The sequence below is a fragment of the Falco biarmicus genome, chromosome 1 (genome assembly GCF_023638135.1).
Source record: "Falco biarmicus isolate bFalBia1 chromosome 1, bFalBia1.pri, whole genome shotgun sequence".
Lineage (NCBI taxonomy): Eukaryota > Metazoa > Chordata > Aves > Falconiformes > Falconidae > Falco > Falco biarmicus.
In genome coordinates, this window is record NC_079288.1 from 14,273 (window position 1) to 34,977 (window position 20,705).

Sequence of the window (20,705 nt, forward strand, 5' to 3'; positions counted from 1 at the left end):
GGCAGCAGCGATCCACCAACAGGGCCGGCTGCAGTACCCATTTATATTTCGCTAGGTGGCAGAAGCGATCCACCAACAGGGCCGGCTGCAGTACCCAATTATATTTCGCTAGGTGGCAGCAGCGCTCCACCAACAGGGCCGGCTGCAGTACCCAAATATATTTCGCTAGATGGCAGCAGCGATCCACCAACCGGGCCGGCTGCAGTACCCGTTTTTATTTCGCTAGGTGGCAGCAGCGATCCACCAACCGGGCCGGCTGCAGTACCCAAATATATTTCGCTAGATGGCAGCAGAGATCCACCAACCGGGCCGGCTGCAGTACCCAAATATCTTTCGCTAGATGGCAGCAGCGCTCCACCAACAGGGCCGGCTGCAGTACCCATTTTTATTTCGCTAGGTGGCAGCAGCGCTCCACCAACAGGGCCGGCTGCAGTACCCAAATATATTTCGCTAGAGGGCAGCAGCGATCCACCAACCGGGCCGGCTGCAGTACCCATTTTTATTTCGCTAGGTGGCAGCAGCGATCCACCAACAGGGCCGGCTGCAGTACCCATTTATATTTCGCTAGGTGGCAGCAGCGCTGCACCAACAGGGCCGGCTGCAGTACCCAATTAAGTTTCGCTAGGTGGCAGCAGCGCTCCACCAACCGGGTGGCTGCAGTACCCAAATATATTTCGCTAGGTGGCAGCAGCGCTCCACCAACAGGGCCGGCTGCAGTACCCATTTTTATTTCGCTAGATGGCAGCAGCGCTCCACCAACAGGGCCGGCTGCAGTACCCAATTAAGTTTCGCTAGGTGGCAGCAGCGCTCCACCAACCGGGCGGCTGCAGTACCCATTTTTATTTCGCTAGATGGCAGCAGCGCTCCACCAACAGGGCCGGCTGCAGTACCCATTTATATTTCGCTAGATGGCAGCAGCGCTCCAACTATCGGGCAGCGCATGCGCAGAAACGACGTGACGCCAAAGGGGCGGGGCTTCCGGCCTCGTACGTATGGGCTACGCATACGGCCCCGGAAGGTGGGTTCATTTCCGGCCCGCGCGGCGCGCTGGAGTGGCTGTGGGGGTGCGGAGCCTTCGCCGGGAACCTGGAAGAGTTTCGGGCCGGGACGTGCGGCGGCGCGCTGGGTGAGCGCTCGGGCTGAAGGGCGGCCGGGGGCCGGCGGGCAGCGGCCGAGTCGGGGGGATGTGGCGGCCCGGCGCTCGGCCGCGGCAGGGAGCGCCTGGTGCCGGCGGCGGGCGGGCTGAGGCAGGCGGGCGGCCCGGCCCGGGACCGGCGGGGCTGCCGCCGGTTCTCGTCTCCCCGGCAGGGACAGTGGTCAGCGGGCTCCTCACGGGGCTGCCCTTTTTTGGGTGGTTTTTTTTTTTTTTTTTTTGTCTCTCGGAGCCGCGCCGCTACCTCGGCGAGGAGCGGCGGCGGGGCGGCCCCGGTGCTCGCTCGTGGCGGCGGCGCCCGGGAGAGGGGTCGGCCCGCGCCGCCCCGCCGCCCACCCGCCGCCGCCTGCGGGCTGCCCGGGCAGCCGCCGCAGCCCTGCGCGGGGCTTTGTCTTTCCCCCAGCCGCTGGCCTGAGCCGTGGCAGCCGGCTGGGGCTGCCGGCCCCCGCGGGCCGCAGAGAGGCTGCCTCGGGGCCTGCGGTAACGCTGTCGCGGGGGGGGTGGCTCAGGAGCCTCTTCCCGCCCCTGGGAGCGGGCAAAGGCAAGAAAAGAAAGCCGGTAGCAGAATCCCCACCCGTCGCCCCCGACTGCTGATTTCTCCGCAAGCGTTTAACTACCGGGGAGGGCTGGGAGGCAGCAGCAGCTCAGGTGTCTGGCTGATCTTGTGTCGTGACAGTCAGCTACGGGTCCGGAGCAGCCGAGGGGAAGGGGCCTTTTGATTTGCTTCCCAGTGAAACGGGGGTCTTTTGTTTTTCCTTTGTCCCTAGGTTCGTCTGGAATTGTACATTGACAAATCAAGGGGAGCGGAACCGAAGGTCAGTCGAGATGTTACTTTTCCCCGTGTGCCTTGTGCTTGTGAGTCGGACTGCTGACTACGGAGGGATAACCTTTGTACTTGCCGAGGGCCCGCGAGGCTCCGTGTGCCCGCTGCTTCCGAGTGCTGCGCTGCGGCTCGGGCAACGGCCGGGGAGGAATTGTCGGTCCCTCGTGGTTACGCAGCCGGGCCTGCTAGGCGCTTGAAGCAGCGCGTCCGGTCGGGCAGTATTATTTTTCTAGATTGTAAATGAGCCCGAGGTATAAACCCACTTACGTTTCTGTATGGCGGTGTACTTTGTCAGAGAGCTCAGATGTACTGATGGAGCTGGCACAGAGTTCCCTTGGGACTCCAGATTTGACCGTCTCGTGGAAAGGCTCCAGAGCCTGCTTTGAAAGTCGCTTGACAAAGCACAGCTTTGCCGTGATTTTTATACTGGAATTCCGACTGTAATGCCAATGCCACGTGTTAGCCTTTCTCCAGCAGCTATTAAAAGCAGAATGAGCGTTAAGAATCTGATTACCTTTTAACTAAATTCAAAACAAAGCTGCGGGGTGAAGCGACTGGAAGCGTCCTGCCAGTCTGACGTGGGTATCGCTGCCGTGCGTGTTTTCTGCCTGTCTACTGATGGCCCCTGCCTCTTGTTGTGCCCCGGTAATTCCTCTGGGGAAGGCGTTGGGCTCTGACTGCAGCGCACCCCGACTCCCTCCTGACCCCTGCGAGACGTGATCGGTGTTTGCCTTCCTCCCCTTTCACAGGGTCTCGGCTGTTGCGTGCAGAGAAGCTGTCAGCCTTGTGAGAGAGCATGCAGCCGGCAAGCGCATCGTGGTGCTTCGGTACCGAGCTGAGGCCGCAGGCGTCCGTCTTTTGTTTGCGAAAAGGGATCGCGAGGAAAGGTGCTGACATTGGAGGGGGAAAGGTGGCGGGAGAACAGGTAGGAGGCAGCTTTCAACCGGTTTTAGGCTTAACTCCTGGGTTCCTGAGCAAGGTTCTGGGCTTCGAGGGGTTTGCTTTTGGCTTTTTGCCTTCAGCGCGTCCTCCGTCACCGCTGTCGGCGTGCGCTGAGCTGCTGCTTAGGGAACTGTGGTGATACAGACTGTGTGCGTGCCAACCGTCCTCCAGGCTATAGCTGTATTCTACCCTAAAAAAAGCTTTCCGTAATACTATGCTTCCGTTAGGACGCAATTTTCTCGAGTTCCCCCCACCTCAGGGTGATTTTTCCACACCCCTAACCCCAACCCCTAAGCCCACCTGCAACACCCCATTTTCTCCAAGGCTTTTAGGAGTGGCCTGAGAGGTGCTTGCAGGGTATTCCATTTTGCCTTAGACAGCTTAGGAGACCAACCACATGCCTGGAGATCTGTATCTATCCTTAGGCTCCTAGTGGGATTCACACAAAACCAGTATGTGTGGGCACGTTCTCCTAGCAGCTCGGTGTCTTTTTGCTGTTGCAGAGGTGATTTCCAGGCGGAGCTGACCAGTGGGGTTCTCTGGCTGAGGGGAAGACCAGCAGTCAGCTGGTGGATGTGCTTCTGGAAGAAATAGCAACGGGAGCTCTAAGAGAGGGAAATGGCTTCCCTGCATGGGTATGTGGAAGCTTTCTTCACTGCTTGTTTCCACTGAGATTAATTGGTAATAAATACCCATTAGGAAGGTGGGAGAATTACTTTCGTGGCCGGTGTCTTCAATATTCACCTTCTTCTTAGTGTAAACACTGAAAACTTTAAAGCCAGGGAAACTCAGGTGCACTAGAAAAGCTGAAACGGTGAGCATACTGAAGACATAGCTGAAGTAGCCACACTTTACAATGATGCCGCGTGAACCACCGGACATGCAGGTATTTCTAGTGGGCTCGAGCCCCTGCTAATGCTGCGCTATATGGCCAAGCCAAAGTAACAGCTTCCTGCTGCTGAAAAGCCTCATCCTCCTCCCCTCTCCCTGCCCCGGTACTGGTGGCCGTGACCGGGAAGTGTCCAGCAGAGCAGTATTTGGGTTTTCCCGGGTTACTTCTCTGCTGACGAGATTAATGCAGACAAGCGCCAGAATGACTAAGTAGCAAGACTACATTGTAAGGAATGACTGCTTCTTGTGGCATGAGGAAGTTCATTCAACTCACAATGTCCCATTGCACCGTACCCCAGCACATGGGGGAAGCAGGCAATGATACAGGGACAAGGAAGCGTTGCAACAATTCTTCACGTCATACTAAGCACGACTGTATCCAGAGGTTCTCTCTGGGATAGAGTAGCATTTCTTTGATCCTTTGACATCTTTTCCTCAGCCTTTCCAGAAGCTTGAACTGTTTTCCCTGCCATTCCTGAAAGGTATTTCCAAGGAAGATCTTTCCTTTTCTGGTTTTGTTGGGCAGAACCTCTCAGAGAGTCCCATTTTTTTTCCACCCTGGAGCACTCGAGACAAGTTGCAAAGGTGCTGACAGATGTGTTTTGTAGTACTGCGAGACCCACACAAAAGACCTATCCCTAATTTAATCCCTAAATCCCTAAAACAAATGTAATCCTTAATTAAATCTCTACTTTAATCCCTAAAACCTAAGTAACGTCAGTTTAATTCTTTGAATAAGGATATGTAGTCAATGAGGTCTTCAGTGCTGTACCTGCTTGCATCAACTAGTTCTTGGATTGGCTCTTTCCTTTTCAGGAGAATGCGATTAAATTAGGGATTAATTAGTTTTATTAGACTAGCTAGGTTTATCAGACTAACAAAGCTGGAGTGCCCACCACAAGCTCTAACACCTGAAGGCCCTCTGCAGACAATGGCAGTGCAAGCTTGTGCCTTTTCTGTGATGGGAGTTTTTCCCATATTCTTTCTCTCTATTTCCACTTTTCACATGGAAATTCCATTTCTAGGAGAGCCGCGTTATTTTCGTGCACGTTGAGAGGCAGCTCCTGTGCAGACCGGAACACATGTTCGGTGCTAACACAGCTGTAATTTCTTTCAGGAGGAGGCGGGGAGCGCTGAAGCTTTCGTGGCCAAGCCCCGGAGCCAGGATGTCAGGGAGAAGCAGGAGTATCTGAGCCAGCTGAAGAACAAGCTGGGAGATCTACTGTAAGTATGGAGGGAAGGGGCTGATGGGGACAGTAGCTCAGGACCGCGCGTGCAGAGGGAACCCCGCAGTGGACGCAGTGTGCGTGGCCAGCGCAGGCCTCCCTGCGCTACAGGGCTGTGCCCGTTGCAGTGAATGCCGAGACCTGGCTGAGCCCGGCTCTGCGGAACACTGCGAGCAGCAGTCCCCGACCCAAAGAACTTTGGCGTGGCAGACAGCGAGCAGAGATCAGTTGTACCACTAATCCCCTTCGGTACAGTGCTCCTCTGTCGCGACGGAGGGAAGACACAGTCAATCAATATGAGTGATCAGCAGACTTCGTTTATTGTACCTTACAGTCACCTTTTATGCCTTGTTATAATTAGCTCATACGTATTACAAAAGTTAAGCTCATTATTGGTGAGTTGCCTAAATATCAAGCCCACCCCTAGTTTCTCTTCTGTAGTTTTCTGTTCCCACCTGCAACATTCTTTTCCCACCGAAATCTTCCTGTTATTGTGTAACAAGAACAGCCAAAGACAGTGTATTTGTGCTTTACTTCAGATAAGCTGAGAGCGATGCGCATTTTTGTCCAGCCAGCTAGACTATGTTTATGTGAACTTTTTCAGCTAGCCAGTTATCCACACTCCTCAGCTCTCCAAAAATAGCAGTAAAATCCTGTACATCTTCAGAGACTGGTTCTGAGGAGTGGGAAGAGCAAATAGGATGGACAACTGGTGCAAATCTGAGAAATAATTCCACCTCAAAACAAGAGGCAATTACTGCATTGAAAAAAAGTCTGGTGTCACACCGAGCACCGAGGAGAACGCCAGAGGTGGGCAGGTGCCTGTGAAGTGAAATCCTGTCCAACGTGGGCACTGAATTAGCAAGAAGTACAGTTCTGTAATAAGGGATATCAATGCACAATAGAGTGAAATTAAGGTCTTCCCAGGTTATCATGAATCTAAGATTTCTTAACTTCCGGTCAGTTTGACGTTTAGCATTCACCAGTCTTTATTGCACATGTGTTTAACAACGGGATACTAGTAGAGGCAGAGATGACTGTATCAAAAGACATCTCTGCTCTGCATTTTGGGCAACATGGATTCTCAGTGTGACACAAGTAAGTAAATGTTCTTTTCACATACCACAACGTAATGGTGACTGTGTTGTTTTGGAACAGAGAGGGGAAGGCAAATGATCTGAAGACTGCTTTCTGTGCGATTGATCCCGGTATCGACGATCAGACGCTAGATACCTACGTTGGCCTGCCAGATCAAGAAGATGTGCCTGTGGAAACTGCACTCGAGAGGCTGCTTGCTGGATATGCGAGACGAGTAGGGCCCTCGCCCAGGGAGGGAAGCACGACAGGCTTTGGAGGGGAGGAAGGAGACTTCCAATAATAAGAATAAATGGACTGTTTGATCTACGGGTTTGGGTGCCAAGCCGAGGGTTGGAGTTACTGCGTTAAATACTTCTTCCCATTGCATATGGAGGTACAGCTCCTAAGAGCTGAGACGGTGGGCTAGCTTGAGCTATCGGAAGCACTTTCATCTTAAGCAGCAGAGCACTCCGAGACAATTTTACAGCCTCTGCAGAGTCATTTTAGCTCAGCAAGACCTGTGGTGGGAGGCTGCCTGATCCCCAGACAGAGGCTTCACACCCCTGGGGCGCCGAGGCACTTCAGGGTGTCAGGCGCTCTGCTTGGTGACACAAGAGCTGTGCTCCACAGCCATTGCTGGAACCTGAGAAGCCACCGTCAGGCTCCAGGCTACAGCGTGGCTGCTTTGGCCCTTGGCCCTTACAGTCCCTTGTCTCAAAGAAAGAGGGTTTCAAAGATTCCTTTGCAAAATAAGGTGCCGGTTGCAAGCAAAAGGTGAGGTCAGCCCACACGAAGTCTGCTATCATGTCTGTCCCCGAGGAGACTTTTGTCTTGCTGTGGCTGCTGTTGTCCAGTATGAAATCACTCAACAGATGTTAAAGTGCTGCCCCACGAGTAGATTTAACCAAACTCTGAGCTGCAAAAGTCACCCAAGCATAGAAAAACTGAAATCAGTCCCTTGCTTCGAGGAAGGCACCACGTGCCCTTTGGTAACTTTACTCAGTCGTCCCTACTCATAGTGTCCGCTTTGCCCTGCACATAGCCCTCTCTAGGGAGGGGAGGGAGGGTTCTGGAAACAAAAAAGACTGTAGGAAAACAGCTCTGCTGTGGTCATGCCTGAATTGCCGAGTAACTGGAGCAAACCTGAGAAGCAAAACCCTTTCTTTTTCTTGTGATGTACGCATATGAAAAGTGGAAAGGGGTAAGCTGAAACCCAAAGACACCTTCCTGATAAAGCACTAGTTTTGTAAGCTTGCCAAAACTGATTGCATTTGTAAAGCGGGAAGGCACCACAGCTGGTGTGACACAGCATGAGCCACCCAGAGGTACGAGGCCCTGGGGCTTTCTGCCTTAATACTAGAACCTGGTGCCAGGCACTTCCAACACAAGTCACAAAATAGCAGGAAAGGAGCTCCACCAACCGGGCGGCTGCAGTACCCAAATATATTTCGCTAGATGGCAGCAGCGCTCCACCAACAGGGCCGGCTGCAGTACCCATTTTTATTTCGCTAGGTGGCAGCAGCGCTGCACCAACAGGGCCGGCTGCAGTACCCAATTATATTTCGCTAGATGGCAGCAGCGCTCCACCAACAGGGCCGGCTGCAGTTCCCAATTATATTTCGCTAGGTGGCAGCAGCGCTCCACCAATAGGGCCGCCTGCAGTTCCCAATTATATTTCGCTAGGTGGCAGCAGCGCTCCACCGACCGGGCCGGCTGCAGTACCCATTTAAATTTCGCTAGGTGGCAGCAGCGCTCCACCAACCGGGCGGCTGCAGTACCCAATTATATTTCGCTAGATGGCAGCAGCGCTCCACCAACCGGGCCGGATGCAGTTCCCATTTATATTTCGCTAGGTGGCAGCAGCGCTCCACCAACCGGGCAGCTGCAGTACCCATTTAAATTTCGCTAGGTGGCAGCAGCGCTCCACCAACCGGGCGGCTGCAGTACCCAATTATATTTCGCTAGATGGCAGCAGCGCTCCACCAACAGGGCCGGATGCAGTTCCCATTTATATTTCGCTAGGTGGCAGCAGCGCTCCACCAACCGGGCGGCTGCAGTACCCATTTTTATTTCGCTAGGTGGCAGCAGCGCTCCACCAACAGGGCGGCTGCAGTACCCATTTATATTTCGCTAGATGGCAGCAGCGCTCCAACAATCGGGCAGCGCATGCGCAGAAACGACGTGACGCCAAAGGGGCGGGGCTTCCGGCCTCGTACGTATGGGCTACGCATACGGCCCCGGAAGGTGGGTTCATTTCCGGCCCGCGCGGCGCGCTGCAGTGCCCGTGGAGGTGCGGAGCCTTCGCCGGGAGCCTGGAAGAGTTTCGGGCCGGGACGTGCGGCGGCGCGGTGGGTGAGCGCTCGGGCTGAGGGCGGGCGGGGGTCGGCGGGCAGCGGCCGAGTGGGGGGGATGTGGCGGGCCGGCGCTCGGCCGCGGCAGGGAGCGCCTGGTGCCGGCGGCGGGCGGGCTGAGGCAGGCGGGCGGCCCGGTCCGGGACCGGCGGGGCTGCCGGCGGTTCTCGTCTCCCCGGCAGTGACGGTGGTCAGCGGGCTCCTCACGGGGCTGCCTTTTTTTGGTTGTGGTTTTTTTTTTTTTGTCTCTCGGACCCGCGCCGCTATCTCGGCGAGGAGCGGCGGCGGGGCGGCCCCGGTGCTCCCTTGTGGCGGCGGGGCCCGGGAGAGGAGTCGGCCCGCGGCGCCCCGCCGCCCACCCGCCGCCTCTGGGCTGCCCGGGCAGCCGCCGCAGCCGCCGCAGCTCTGCGCGGGGCTTTGTCTTTCCCCCAGCCGCTGGCCTGAGCCGTGGCAGCCGGCTGGGGCTGCCGGCCCCCGCGGGCCGCAGAGGCTGCCTCGGAGCCTGCGGTAACGCTGTCGCGGGGGGGGTGGGTGGCTCAGGAGCCTCTTCCCGCCCCTGCGAGCGGGCCAGAGAAAGAAAAGAAAGCCGGTAGCGGAATCCCCACCCGTCGCCCCCGACTGCTGATTTCTCCGCAAGCGTTTAACTACCGGGGAGGGCTGGGAGGCAGCAGCAGCTCAGGTGTCTGGCTGATCTTGTGTCGTGACAGTCAGCTCCGGGGCCGGAGCAGCCGAGGGGAGGAGGCCTTTTGATTTGCTTCCCAGTGAAACGGGGGCCTTTTGTTTTTCCTTTGTCCCTAGGTTCATCTGGAATCGTACGTTGACAAGTCAAGGGGAGCGGAACTGAAGGTCAGTCGAGATGTTACTTTTCCACGTGTGCCTTGTGCTTGTGAGTCGGACTGCTGACTACGGAGGGATAACCTTTGTACTCGCCGAGGGCCCGCGAGGCTCCGTGTGCCCGCTGCTTCCGAGTGCTGCGCTGCGGCTCGGGCAACGGCCGGGGAGGAATTGTTGGTCCCTCGTGGTTACGCAGCCGGGCCTGCTAGGCGCTTAAAGCAGCGCGTCCGGTTGGGCAGTATTATTTTTCTGGACTGTAAATGAGCCTGAGGTATAAACCCACTTACGTTTCTGTATGGCGGTGTACTTTGTCAGAGAGCTCAGCCGTACTGACGGAGCTGGCACAGAGTTCCCTTGGGACTCCAGATTTGACCGTCTCGTTGAAAGGCTCCAGAGCCTGCTTTGGAAGCCGCTTGACAAGGCACAGCTTTGCCGTGATTTTTATACTGTAATTCTGACTGTAATGCCAATGCCACGTGTTAGCCTTTCTCCAGAAGTTATTAAAAGCAGAATGAGCGTTAAGAATCTGATTACCTTTTAACTAAATTCAAAACAAAGTGGCGGGGTGAAGTGACTGGAAGCGTCCTGCAAGTCTGACGTGGGTATCGCTGCTGTGCGTGTTATCTGCCTGTCTACTGATCGCTCCTGCCTCTTGTTCTGCTGTGGTAATTCCTTTGGGTAAGGCGTTGGGCTCTGACTGAAGTACATCCTGACTCCCTCCTGACCCCTGCGAGATGTTATCGGTGTTTGCCTTCCTCCCGTTTCACAGGGCGTGGGAAGGCCGGAGAGACTGGAAGCCTTGGCTGTTGTGTGCGAAGAAGCTATAAGCCTTCTAAGAGCATGTAGACAGCAAGCGCATCATGGTGCTTCGGCACCAAGCCGATATGACAGACCTCAATGTTTTTTGTGAAAAGGGATCACCAGGAAATGTGCTGATGTTGAAGGGGGAAAGGTGGTAGGGGAAGAGGTAGGAGGCAGTTTTCAACCAATTTTAGGCTTAACTCCTGTGTTCCTGAGAATGGTTCTGGGCTTTGAGGGGTTTGCTTTTGGCTTTTTGCCTTAAGCGCGTCTACCTTTCAGGGTAACGCTTTCTTGGAAGTTGGAAACTGTCCTTCTTGAACACCAAACCAAACCCCGTACCTGGGAGGGCCGTTTAGCGTGCTGCACCGTGTGTTTTATTCCCTGTCGGTCACTTGACACTAGCTGTACATGCTCTCCCGGTTTGGCACGTTCTTAGCCTGCTGGCTGAAAGATTCTGTCTTTTCACTTTCTCGCCTTGCCACAGGCCATAACAAATGTGTGTTCATAGACCGCTTTCCTTGCTCGCTGCTTTCAGATTTGAGCATCGATGCCATGGACGGAGCAGGAGAGCCTCAGCAGGACGTCGAGCACAAGCCGTTTAAACAGCGCTTGGATAAAGCTGCCAATGACTCCAGAAGCAGAGAGACACGGTAGGATGCTATTCTGTCATTCTTGGATGGATGCTCTCATAGTCTTTCCATTACCGTATGCCTGCTATGAGATTCATGGGAACAAGGGACGGCTGAATTCACAGCGTTTTAAACACCACAAACTATTGAAAAGTTTATAGGACACAAGTCTATTACACTGGTAGATCAGACAAGCTCCTCTGTGTGTGTGTGTGTATATTATACTCGGTACTTTTGCGAGGCAAGTCTTTGCCTGGTCCCTCTGAAATTGGGACAAGGACTCATTGGTGCATTTCAGGAGCAAAGCTGCTGAGTGAATAGGCTTTTCCTACTAGAAATCAAGCAGCTGCTCTGGCAAAACTTGACTTTGGTTGCATTTTTAAATCCTAGGAGGCTGAGAAACGGGACGAGCTGGTTAGAGGAAAGAGCCTCTCTCCAGGGAAGGCTCCGCTGACTTGACCCTTAAGCCTAAACTTGTGTCTTACTATGTTTGCTTTGTGTGTGTTAATGCATACCTGATTAATAGATTTCAGTTGATTTATCAGTTACAAGTTGGAGTAAGTGGTCCTTGGCTACATAAACCTCTCCTCTGTATTTTTTGACATGCTATGGCTTACTGTTCTACTTCAATACAAACCGGGAACGATTCTGGTAGTGTTGCAGTCTAACGGTAATACTGCAAGACTTTGTCTTTCTAAAACGTGAGGTCTTTGTTATCTCTTCTGGGAGATAGTGTAGTTTTGTGTATTGGCATGAACTAAACTTGCTGATTTGTTGTAACTCAGATTTAGCTTTTCTGTTCTTAAAGCTGAAAGGCTAAACTAAGCCAAGAACTGAACAGTGGGTAGGTACGAGACCTTCTCCTGGTGTCACAGAAGTGAGGTGATAGCGTTCTTACTGTTGTGTCACTTAGTAGCCTTTCTGTATTCAGAGGCTGTGGCGTGACAAATGTAATGTCTGGGGTCAAACCCTGCTTTTTTGTACCCAATTCTCTGTTTCCACATATGGGCCTCCTGCCTTACTTGTGTTGCCAGCCTCCGCTGGGATTACTAGGTCTGAACCGTTGCTCTCGCTCATTATATTATCAATGGAGAGGAAGAGAAACTTGCAGGGAGCAAACAGTCTCATCCAGGAGAGGCATTTTGAAAGCGATCAAATTGCATTGCATGCAACGAGCAATTTCTTCTGCTGTCTGGAAAAAGGATATGGCTAGTTTGATTTCCACCACACATGTGGCAAGTTAGATTGGAAGTGTCCACCCACCTTTGTGAAACTCTATGATTATCAGTTTCTGTTAGTAACACTTGATGTTCAGTCAGTTATTTAAATGGCAACCATAGCAGTATTGTCTGGTAAAGGAAAAATCCACACAGACGTGGTTACCGCTGGGCTTGCTTTAGTCATGACTCAGAGTTGGGCCACCACCCCAGTGGGTGACAGAGAACCAAGGGATACAGCGTAGGTTATATACGCTTATCAGATCATTAGTCAATGTCTGAAGTTTTTAGGAGTTTCTTTTGGTCCTGTGAGTTCTGTGAATCCATCACCTGACTCTGTCCCAGTTGATTCACCTGCTCGGTTCCAGTCTCTGCCTCGGTTCCAAGCTCCTCCTTGGATCGTGATCTTCTTTCTGCCTGCTTTAACTCACATGCTCCTTCAAGCGCGCTTAGTCTTTGAAAGAGCAGTTCCTATTCACATGCACCAATTTTTCCAAAACCGCCTGTGTTTCTGAAAGCACCTGTGTCCACAGATTGATCATCTGTTGCTTCTCTGTTCTCCCACTGATTAACTGGACTGGGTTTTAAACCAGCCTTGGATTAGGGCTATGCTAGGGACGGGGCCTGGTTCTGCCACTTAGCTGCTTCGGGACTTTACATTTCTTAGTTAAAAATACATTTTATTTAACATTAACCTTAAATTTAGTAAAGCATACCTAAATATTATGGAGTAGTATGTGGAGGCTTTTCCTGATCATCGTTACATTAAAATAGTTAATAGCTTAATGATTTCTATGGTAGGTTGCATTCTGTTCTGGGATGTCATCTCATTAATTTCCATTGGATGGCCACAGAGGATTGAATATGTTATTTTTTTATTATTATTTTTATTTACTGTTTTCTTCCTTTTAACATGGGCCAAGTTTTCCAGCGTCATGTGTCATATCTGCATGCAAGTCGAGGACCATGTTAACAGCACAAAACATTGCATGTGGGGTTTTATCTACTGCGGTTTCTTTATAGTATCCAAGCTGTGTGCAGTACTTCTGGGTGCTCTCTGAGATAACTCGACAGGCAGCTACCGATTACATTCAGAAAGCTGTTACTAGTTGCTGTATCTTGAAAGATTCCATGTGTTGTACAGGTGTTCTTGTTCAAATGGCAGGAATCATGGCTTTGACAAAGCATAGGAATTATTAAGCTGCATTCTTCCTGACGCTATCTTTTAGTGTAATTACAGGATCAAAACCCATACTAGTTGAATTCTTAAGTGTACTTTCAACTTGTTTGAATGTTGTAAGCTGTAGAAAGTAAGTCTCATACAGTGGTTTAAGAATGGGTATATTTTCCTAAAAGTGTTTATTTGCTTGATCATAACTACCATAAAGAAGCGAGGTTAATGATTGATTTTCATGCATATTTCATACTTTCTAATTAAAATCTCTTTTTTTCTGTGGCTAATACAGATGTCTTTAATACTCACTTTTGTCCACCTGCTATACCTCCCAATCTCAACCAAGAGGGTCCCGGTAACATTTTGTCCCCTCAGCAGTGTCTGACTTACCACCTGCCCTGGCCTTAGTTATCCAAGAAGCCACCTTTTCGAGGCTCATAAGAGGGTAGTGCGGCGGTGCCTAGACAGTGAGCATTAGAGGGCTTTTGTAATACAGCAGACTTGGTCCTGTCCTTCAGGATTTGTGAGTGAAACAGCCTGGTTTTAAGGGGCCTCTTCTAATAAGAACCCATTTTTCTGAAAATTTTAGACATGCAGTTCCTTGGCTCACTTATTCCGAACTCCAAAGCTTGCAGACCTTACGTATTTGTTTTGGTTCTTGGAAAAAAAAAGGTCCTGTTTGAGTTTTCTGGAGGCATGTTTTGCCCTTTGGCAGGTTTCAGCTGTCACCAGCTCTCATCTCCTCTTTTACGAGTCCCTCTGCAGCCTTCTACACTTAAAAACATAAAACTCCGTGAGTTTGTGCCCCAGCTGTACTGTGGGTGCGCATTCAACACACAGGTGGCACAGACACTGGCAGAATTGTAAAGTCATGACAAAGACAGAAATTCCTTGGAGATTTCTAGTAAGCCATTGGTTAATGTGTGTGCATTGTCAGCATCGTTTTTCTGGAGGACTGAGTGTTAGTTTTCTGCTTGGGAGGTTCCCACTCTGATCTAGTTCCACAGAAATGCATACCTGTGTTTCCTACGTATCATGGGACAGGATTATGCGTTATGCGCTGTTGTCTGCTATTTAAAATGTTGTTTGTGTAACAGGTCCTGTATCAGTTGCAATTTGCTGTTTGGGTCTGCTTTAGACAAAGTTTTAACAAAGCCTTTGTGCAAGTAACATCTGATCAGCACTCCAGCAAGGCTTTCAGGTGGCTGGTTCTTTCTGTGGAGGGTGTGCTTCAGATGACAAATGCTACTCTGCTTCTTGATCTCTACTTTGCAGCTCAACAGGCTCTGTGCATTCTTTCAGGTGAGCTTCAGGTGCAGGATGCGCAGATTCTGACACAAAATAATTTCATTCATGTGTAGAACAGTTTCTGTAGAACAGAGCAGAAGTACAAGATCGTGTTTCTAGACGTCCCTCATCACTTTGAATCCTCTTTTGTCTTAGAACTGGGGAAAGAAGAACAAAAGGTATTTGATCCAAATGCTTTGGATGACGATCGCTGTGAAAGCTGTTACAGGGCAGAGTCAGAGGACATTCGGTAACCTTTACATCTTCTTAGTGCTTGAATCGGTACAGTTAATGTGGCATACGTGTTGGGGTTTTTTTTCAAAATGTCTGTGAAGGTCCATGCAGTGACATCCTCCTGGGCACCTGTTCGTAGAATGGTGAGAGCTGTTGTGTTTTAGTATGCCTATGCTGCACTCATGATTGTTAAGAGCGTGTAGGGTTAGGTTGTCTATTTTGTCTGCGTGCCTGTTTAAGGACAGTAGTGCAAAGATTGTACCTTAGCAAACAGAACCTTTTCTGGGATTACTTGGTGTCCAGAGGGGAGCTGTATAAATTATTTCACCATTCTGTGATCTGTCTCGGAATAAAACCCGGTTATGGCTTTGCCTTCTCTGCAACTTCTGCTGCAGGCTTTGCATCCTTATGGGAGCAAAGACCAGACACCTATCACTCAGACAAATGATGGGTGTCATTCGGTGTTTCCCATTCCTTCTACCTGCAAATTTGTGTAAGAATAGATTCGTGATAGTCCACAGGTTCTGGACTATCCTTTGCTATTATTGTCTCTGTAGTAACTTAGTTTGTCACATCTGTCAAGTTGCATCCCTCACCAGAGGTGTTTCCATCTTGAGGGATTCATGATTCCAGCCTTCAACTTTTTGTTTTGTCCGGCACAACACGGAACCGAGACAGACAATTGTTTTTTCTGGTGAGCGAGATGTTGTCCAGAGGTAGAAGAGCAATGAAGAAAGTTTGCCGTTAACCCTGCCTCTGATGTTGGTGGTCTTTCCCTAAAAACTGAGGAAGGGAGGAATAGAAACAGGTAGATGCTTTGTTCACATGGGGAAGTTCCAAGCTGCTCAGAACTGTGGGAGACTGATGTCGTTTCTGTAGCAAATTTCTTTGCCGAGGGTTGACTTGGCTGTCTGAATGCACAACTAAAGCCCTCTTCAGACTGAAGCACTGCATTAAAACAGCTTGCATCCTCGTGCCAAAATCTCAAAAAGTACATCAGAAAGCTCAAGCTCCTTCAGGAGCATTAGACCACCTTTCAATGTCCAGCTCCTGAAGTTTGCTTCGTTGATTTGTTGAAATAAAATCCACCAGGGATTTGAGTCCTGAGCTGGAGTGTCTCTTTATCGTTGTAAAGATGATAAGATGATGTTTGTGCTCTTGCAGGTGCTGCAATACTTGTGACAATGTCAGAGAAGCATACAGGTGACGAGGCTGGGCCTTCGAGAACACGGATAGCGTAGAGCAGTGCAAGAGGGAAGGATTTAGCCAGAAAATGCAAAAGCAGAAGAACGAGGGCTGCCAAGTGTACCATTTCCTGGTGGTCAACAAGGTGAGAGATGGGTTTTGCCGTGAGCCTGTTGCATGGTGTTGATGAGCGTCAGAAGGCACAGTCGGGGCATTCTGCTCTTTTTTTCCAACTTTAAGTGTTCACAGGACTGTAATAACCCCTGGGCTCAGTGAGGTACTTGTGCCTGTAGAGGGGTTCAGTAGGAGGGTCAGGAAAAGGGTGGGAAGGGGCTAATTCTCTGTTCCATGAGGCGGGTTGGCTGGAGAAGCTTAGCTTTTTCTACCATCTAGCTAGTGAGTCTTTTTACCAAGGTTTCTGGAGGGGGAGAGGCAGCTTCTTTGAGGTTAGGTTGTCCCACCTGCCCCTCTAGTCTCAAAACAGAGACCGCTGGTGGGTGCTGGAGATAACAGTAACCAACAAATTGTGGAAGGAGTGAAATGTTCCTCCTTTAGAAAACAAGTGGAAGCAAGAATATTGGAGTTGATTGTCAAGGTTGAAGATGCTCAAAGAGATGGTTTTTGCAACTGGTGTATGAAAATGTAGTACAAGATACACCAGATGACTATGTAACTACCCTGTCATTTGGCAGGTTACCGAGCTCAAAGCACTTGGACGTGCACGTTACGTACCCAAGTACATTCTAGCAGTCAGGCCCAGGCTAATCTTTTTTATTTTACTTTTTTATTTCAAAATCTGGAGGTTTTTTTACATCTTTGTGTACTATTCCTGGAGACAACATTATTTCTGGAAAAAAAAAAAACCAAAAAAACCCACCAAACACACCCCAGCCACTCGCTCGTGAAGCCAGACATCATGTTTTGAGCATCATCATGGGTGCTGAACCATTACAGGACCCTTTGTCACAAAGTGTGATGAGCAGGAAAGATTCAAAGGGGAGTGCTGTGGGTAGCAAGGGTCCAAGGGTGGGTGTCAATAGGGAAATTTCTGGGGGCCATTGTTAGGCACTTAGACTTCTGCGCATCTCCATTCTCATCAGGTCCGCAGTTAACGTATGTGATAGGTTTGCACGGACATTCAAAGGTGTAATGTAGCATGTGAGCTTGATGCATTGAAATCTTCCAGGGGAGAGTGTGTATGATTGCTAGCAAGTGTCAGGGAGGACTGACGTCTAATATCCATATCCTTTTCATATTCAAGGTTAAAATTTTAATAAATTTTGTCTTTGGGGGGATTTTGGGGTGTGGGGGTTTTTTTGGTGGTAGGTTTAGTGCTTTATTTTTGAACACAGCTTGTTTTCATGGATGCATACATAGGACCACTGTTGTTTATTGTATTAAGGGTTTTCTTACCCTGACTCCTCACCCTCCCAGTTACTTTCTCCACTCCGTTTCTGTAATACCTTTTTATTTCCTACAGCAGCAGTTAGTTCCCTCCCGGTAGACTTGATTCCTTTTTCTTCTCATTTTTATGTCCGCTAAAATACTCTGCATAGAACAGTTGTATACTAATCAACATCAGTATGTGATTATGGCTTTCCATATGACTGCCTGTGAGGAAGAGGGGATATTCATATCTCTTTTAGGACAGTATCTGCTGGTATTGTCACCTATGAAAATGAGTTGCTTATTGTCTATCTCATTTAAACAAAAATTTGAAAATACAACCGCCGGTATGACTGCTTTATTTATATAGATTCAGGCCTTTTAATGAAAGATTACTGTCTCCTGCAGGTAGCTGGGAATTTCCACTTTGCACCAGGAAAAAGTTTCCAACAGTCTCATGTACATGGTAAAGTATTTTCCTGCTTATTGTGACCTTTAGCTTCCAAGTGTTTCAGACCATTTCCTTTGAACATCTTTGCATTTCTATCTGTGGTAACAGCAGCACTGCTTCAGGGGGGAGGACATTGGTGAAATTTTGTTAGAGATGTTTAGAACTATCGGGAACAAATAGAAAAGTGTTTTCTGAAGGTGCTGCCACATGGGTGTGGGAGAACATGGAGGAGGATGTGTCTGGGCAGTCTCTCGGCCTCACTTGTTCTACACAACTTTGCTGCCCTGCTCTAAAACAACTTCAGGTACGGTGTTCGATCCAGGACTTGAATATCAGTATCTCTGGAAGGGATATTTTGGAGAAAAGCTCTTGAGAATTTCAAGGCAATTCAGAACTTTCAGAGTAAAATTTCAGTTGTGAACGACTTCAACTTCCTCAAGTATATAGAAATACATAGTGGCCGGAATGACAGTGGTAGTTTACGGAATCATAGAATGGTTTGTGTTGGAAGGGACCTTGAAAGGCCCCCTAGTCCAGCCCCCCTGCAGGAAGCAGGGGCATCTTCAACTAGATCAGGTTGCTTACAGCCCTGTCCAACCTGACCTTGAATGTTCCCAGGCACGGGGCATCTGCCACCTCTCTGGGCAACCTCTCCACGTGTTTCGCCACCCTCATCATAAAAAAATTTCTTCTATCTAGTCTGAATCTACCCTCTTTCAGTTTAAAACCACTATGCCTTGTCCTATAGCTACAGGCCTCACTAAAACGTTTGTCCATATCTTTCTTATAAGCCCCCTTTAAGTACTGAAAGGCCACAGTAAGGTCTCCCCAGAGCCTCTTCTCTGGGCTGAACAACCCCAATTCTCTCAGCCTGTCTTAGGAGAGGTGCTCCAGCCCTCTGATCGTTTTTGTGACTCTCCTCTGGACCTGCTTTGCCAAGGACTCCGGAGCCGGATGCAGTACTCCAGGTGGGTCTCACGAGAGCAGAGAGGCAGAATCGCTTCCCTCGACCTGGTGGTCATGCTTCCGTTGGATGCAGCCCAGGATATGGTCAGCTTTCTGCCCTGCGAGCACAGGTTGCTGGCTTGTGGCTATTTTTTCACCCACTGGTATCCCAAGTCCCTCTCTGCAGGCCTGCTGGGGCTGCCTTCACCCCCGAGCCTGTGTTGGCGCACGGGTAGTGGCGGTAACTGGGCACGTAAGTAAGGGCAGCGCATGGGCAGAACTGGCCGGAGGCCGCGACTTCCGGTTAGGGGTGTGTGTGACGCAATCGAGATGCGCGCATGCGCAGCAGCGTTACCGGAACAGAAAGACAGCGCATGCGCAGAACTGGCCCGACGCCGGTGCGTAGGGGCCTCGAGGCAAGCATGCGCAGAAACGGCCCGGCGCAGAGGAGCGCAAGTTTGAGCCACACAAGGGCAGAATCGTGGCGTTGCCGAGCGAGAGGGAATTGAAACCGTGGCGGGGCGCAGCCGCTCCGCACCCCTGCTCTCTAGGTTGGTGGGCTTCTCGCTAGTGGTGGGGCCGTTGCAGCAGCGAGCACCCGCAGTGTCTGCGTTTGTCCCGGGGCTACAGCGGCGCTGCAGCTCCGTACTCCCGTGCCGAGCGCGCGCTGGCAACGTGCTCGTTCGACGGCAGCGGCTCCTTACCGTGAGGCAGCAGCGGGCGCCGCGGCACCACCCCGCAGGCAGCGCGGGGTCGCGATGCCGCGAACACCGGCCGGCAGCGCCGAGCCGCCACCGCGTATGCGCGGCGCCAGGGCTGCAGCACCAATACTTGGCCGCCAGTTGGCAGCAGCAGCACGCTAACAACGGGATGCCTGCAGTATCCAACTTTGGCCGCCAGGTGGCAGCAGCGCGCCACCAATCACGTGCGAGAACTCCCCCTCACCAGAAGCAATGCTGCCAATTATTGGCTACGTGGGTCTTCATCTCTTACCATGTCGGAGCCTGTCCTCCCATAAGGAGATGCTGCCACTCACAGGAGACCTCATCCACCACTTTGTCCTGGAGCAGTCCCATATTCCCTCGAGGAAATGCTGTCTCTGATTAAACACCTGGCCCATCACTCTGGCCTGAAACAGGGCCTGCCCTCCCCAGAAATAATGCTGCTTCTCAGTGGTTACCTGGAGATTTTTCTCTTACCATATTGGAGCCTGTTCTCCCACTTGTGAGATGCTGCCTCTCACAAGAGGCCTGCTCCACCACTCTGTCCTGGAGTAGTCCTGCACTTTCCCAAAAAAATGCTGTCTCTTGCTGGATGCCTAGCCCATCATTCTGTCCTGAAAAATTGCCCACCCTCCCCAGAAGAAATGCTGCTGCTAACTGGCTACCTGGGGTTTTTTCTCTTACCATTTTGGAGCCTGTTCTCAGATCAGGCATTTTGCCTTTCGCAGGAAACCTGGTCTGCCACTCTGTCCTGGAATAGCCCCACATTCTCCTGAGGAAATGCTGTCTCTGACTGGATACTTGGCCCATCACTCTGTCCTAAAATAAGTACCCGTCCTCCCCAGAAGTAAGGATGCCAATAATTGACTACCTGTGGCCTGCCAGAAGAATGGTGCTCAGCAGTGATTGCTGGCCTTCAGTTATAGGTACTGTACATAGGTCTCTCTGTTACCTGGAGACATTTTCAGCAATTTCTCACTTGGTTCTAGGCACTACAGTAATAATTTCAGCAATTATACTTAGGTCTGCTGTGTTAGTTACAGATATTTAGCAAATCACGTAACGGCCAGGCACTGCCATAAAGAACTACAAGCTACTATGCTCAGACCTTTAGTGGTCATCATGAAGCAGGACCAGAGAAGAGAAGGTAAATGACACTGATTGGTCCTGATCAGAAAGCTTGATCAATGGGCAGCTTTGCAACGTCCTTGCTGGAGCTGTGAGTAGTAACCCATGACCTGCAGACTACAGATGGAAAGGGGGAATGCTGACCTGTAGGCAGCCTTTGGTAGATGACATTCCAAGACACCACACTGTTCCCTCTGTATACTCACACCTACACTTTTTGGTTTAAATCAAAGGCATGGAAACTCTTAC

General features: G+C 50.7%; 1 protein-coding gene and 1 long non-coding RNA gene across 3 annotated transcripts; both read left to right on the top strand.

Moving 5' to 3' along the window:
• Positions 1-1,079: 1,079 nt before the first annotated feature.
• LOC130143951 (endoplasmic reticulum-Golgi intermediate compartment protein 3-like) lies at positions 1,080-20,704 on the top strand. The gene is given in 9 exon segments (XM_056326935.1): positions 1,080-1,126; positions 10,634-10,724; positions 10,726-10,748; positions 14,562-14,655; positions 15,804-15,969; positions 17,619-17,676; positions 17,859-17,965; positions 18,532-18,629; positions 20,057-20,704. Coding segments are annotated over 8 exon segments (720 nt in total). The 5' UTR covers positions 1,080-1,126; positions 10,634-10,650; the 3' UTR covers positions 20,157-20,704.
• On the top strand, positions 3,259-6,440 carry LOC130143952 (uncharacterized). Of its 2 annotated transcripts, none has more exons than XR_008819939.1 (3): positions 3,259-3,553; positions 4,927-5,033; positions 5,164-6,187. It is a non-coding gene; the product is annotated as an uncharacterized LOC130143952 (long non-coding RNA). The 2 variants fall into 2 exon arrangements; XR_008819937.1 differs by lacking the exon at positions 5,164-6,187 and adding an exon at positions 6,194-6,440 and having other exon boundaries at positions 3,266-3,553.
• Position 20,705: the final 1 nt, after the last annotated feature.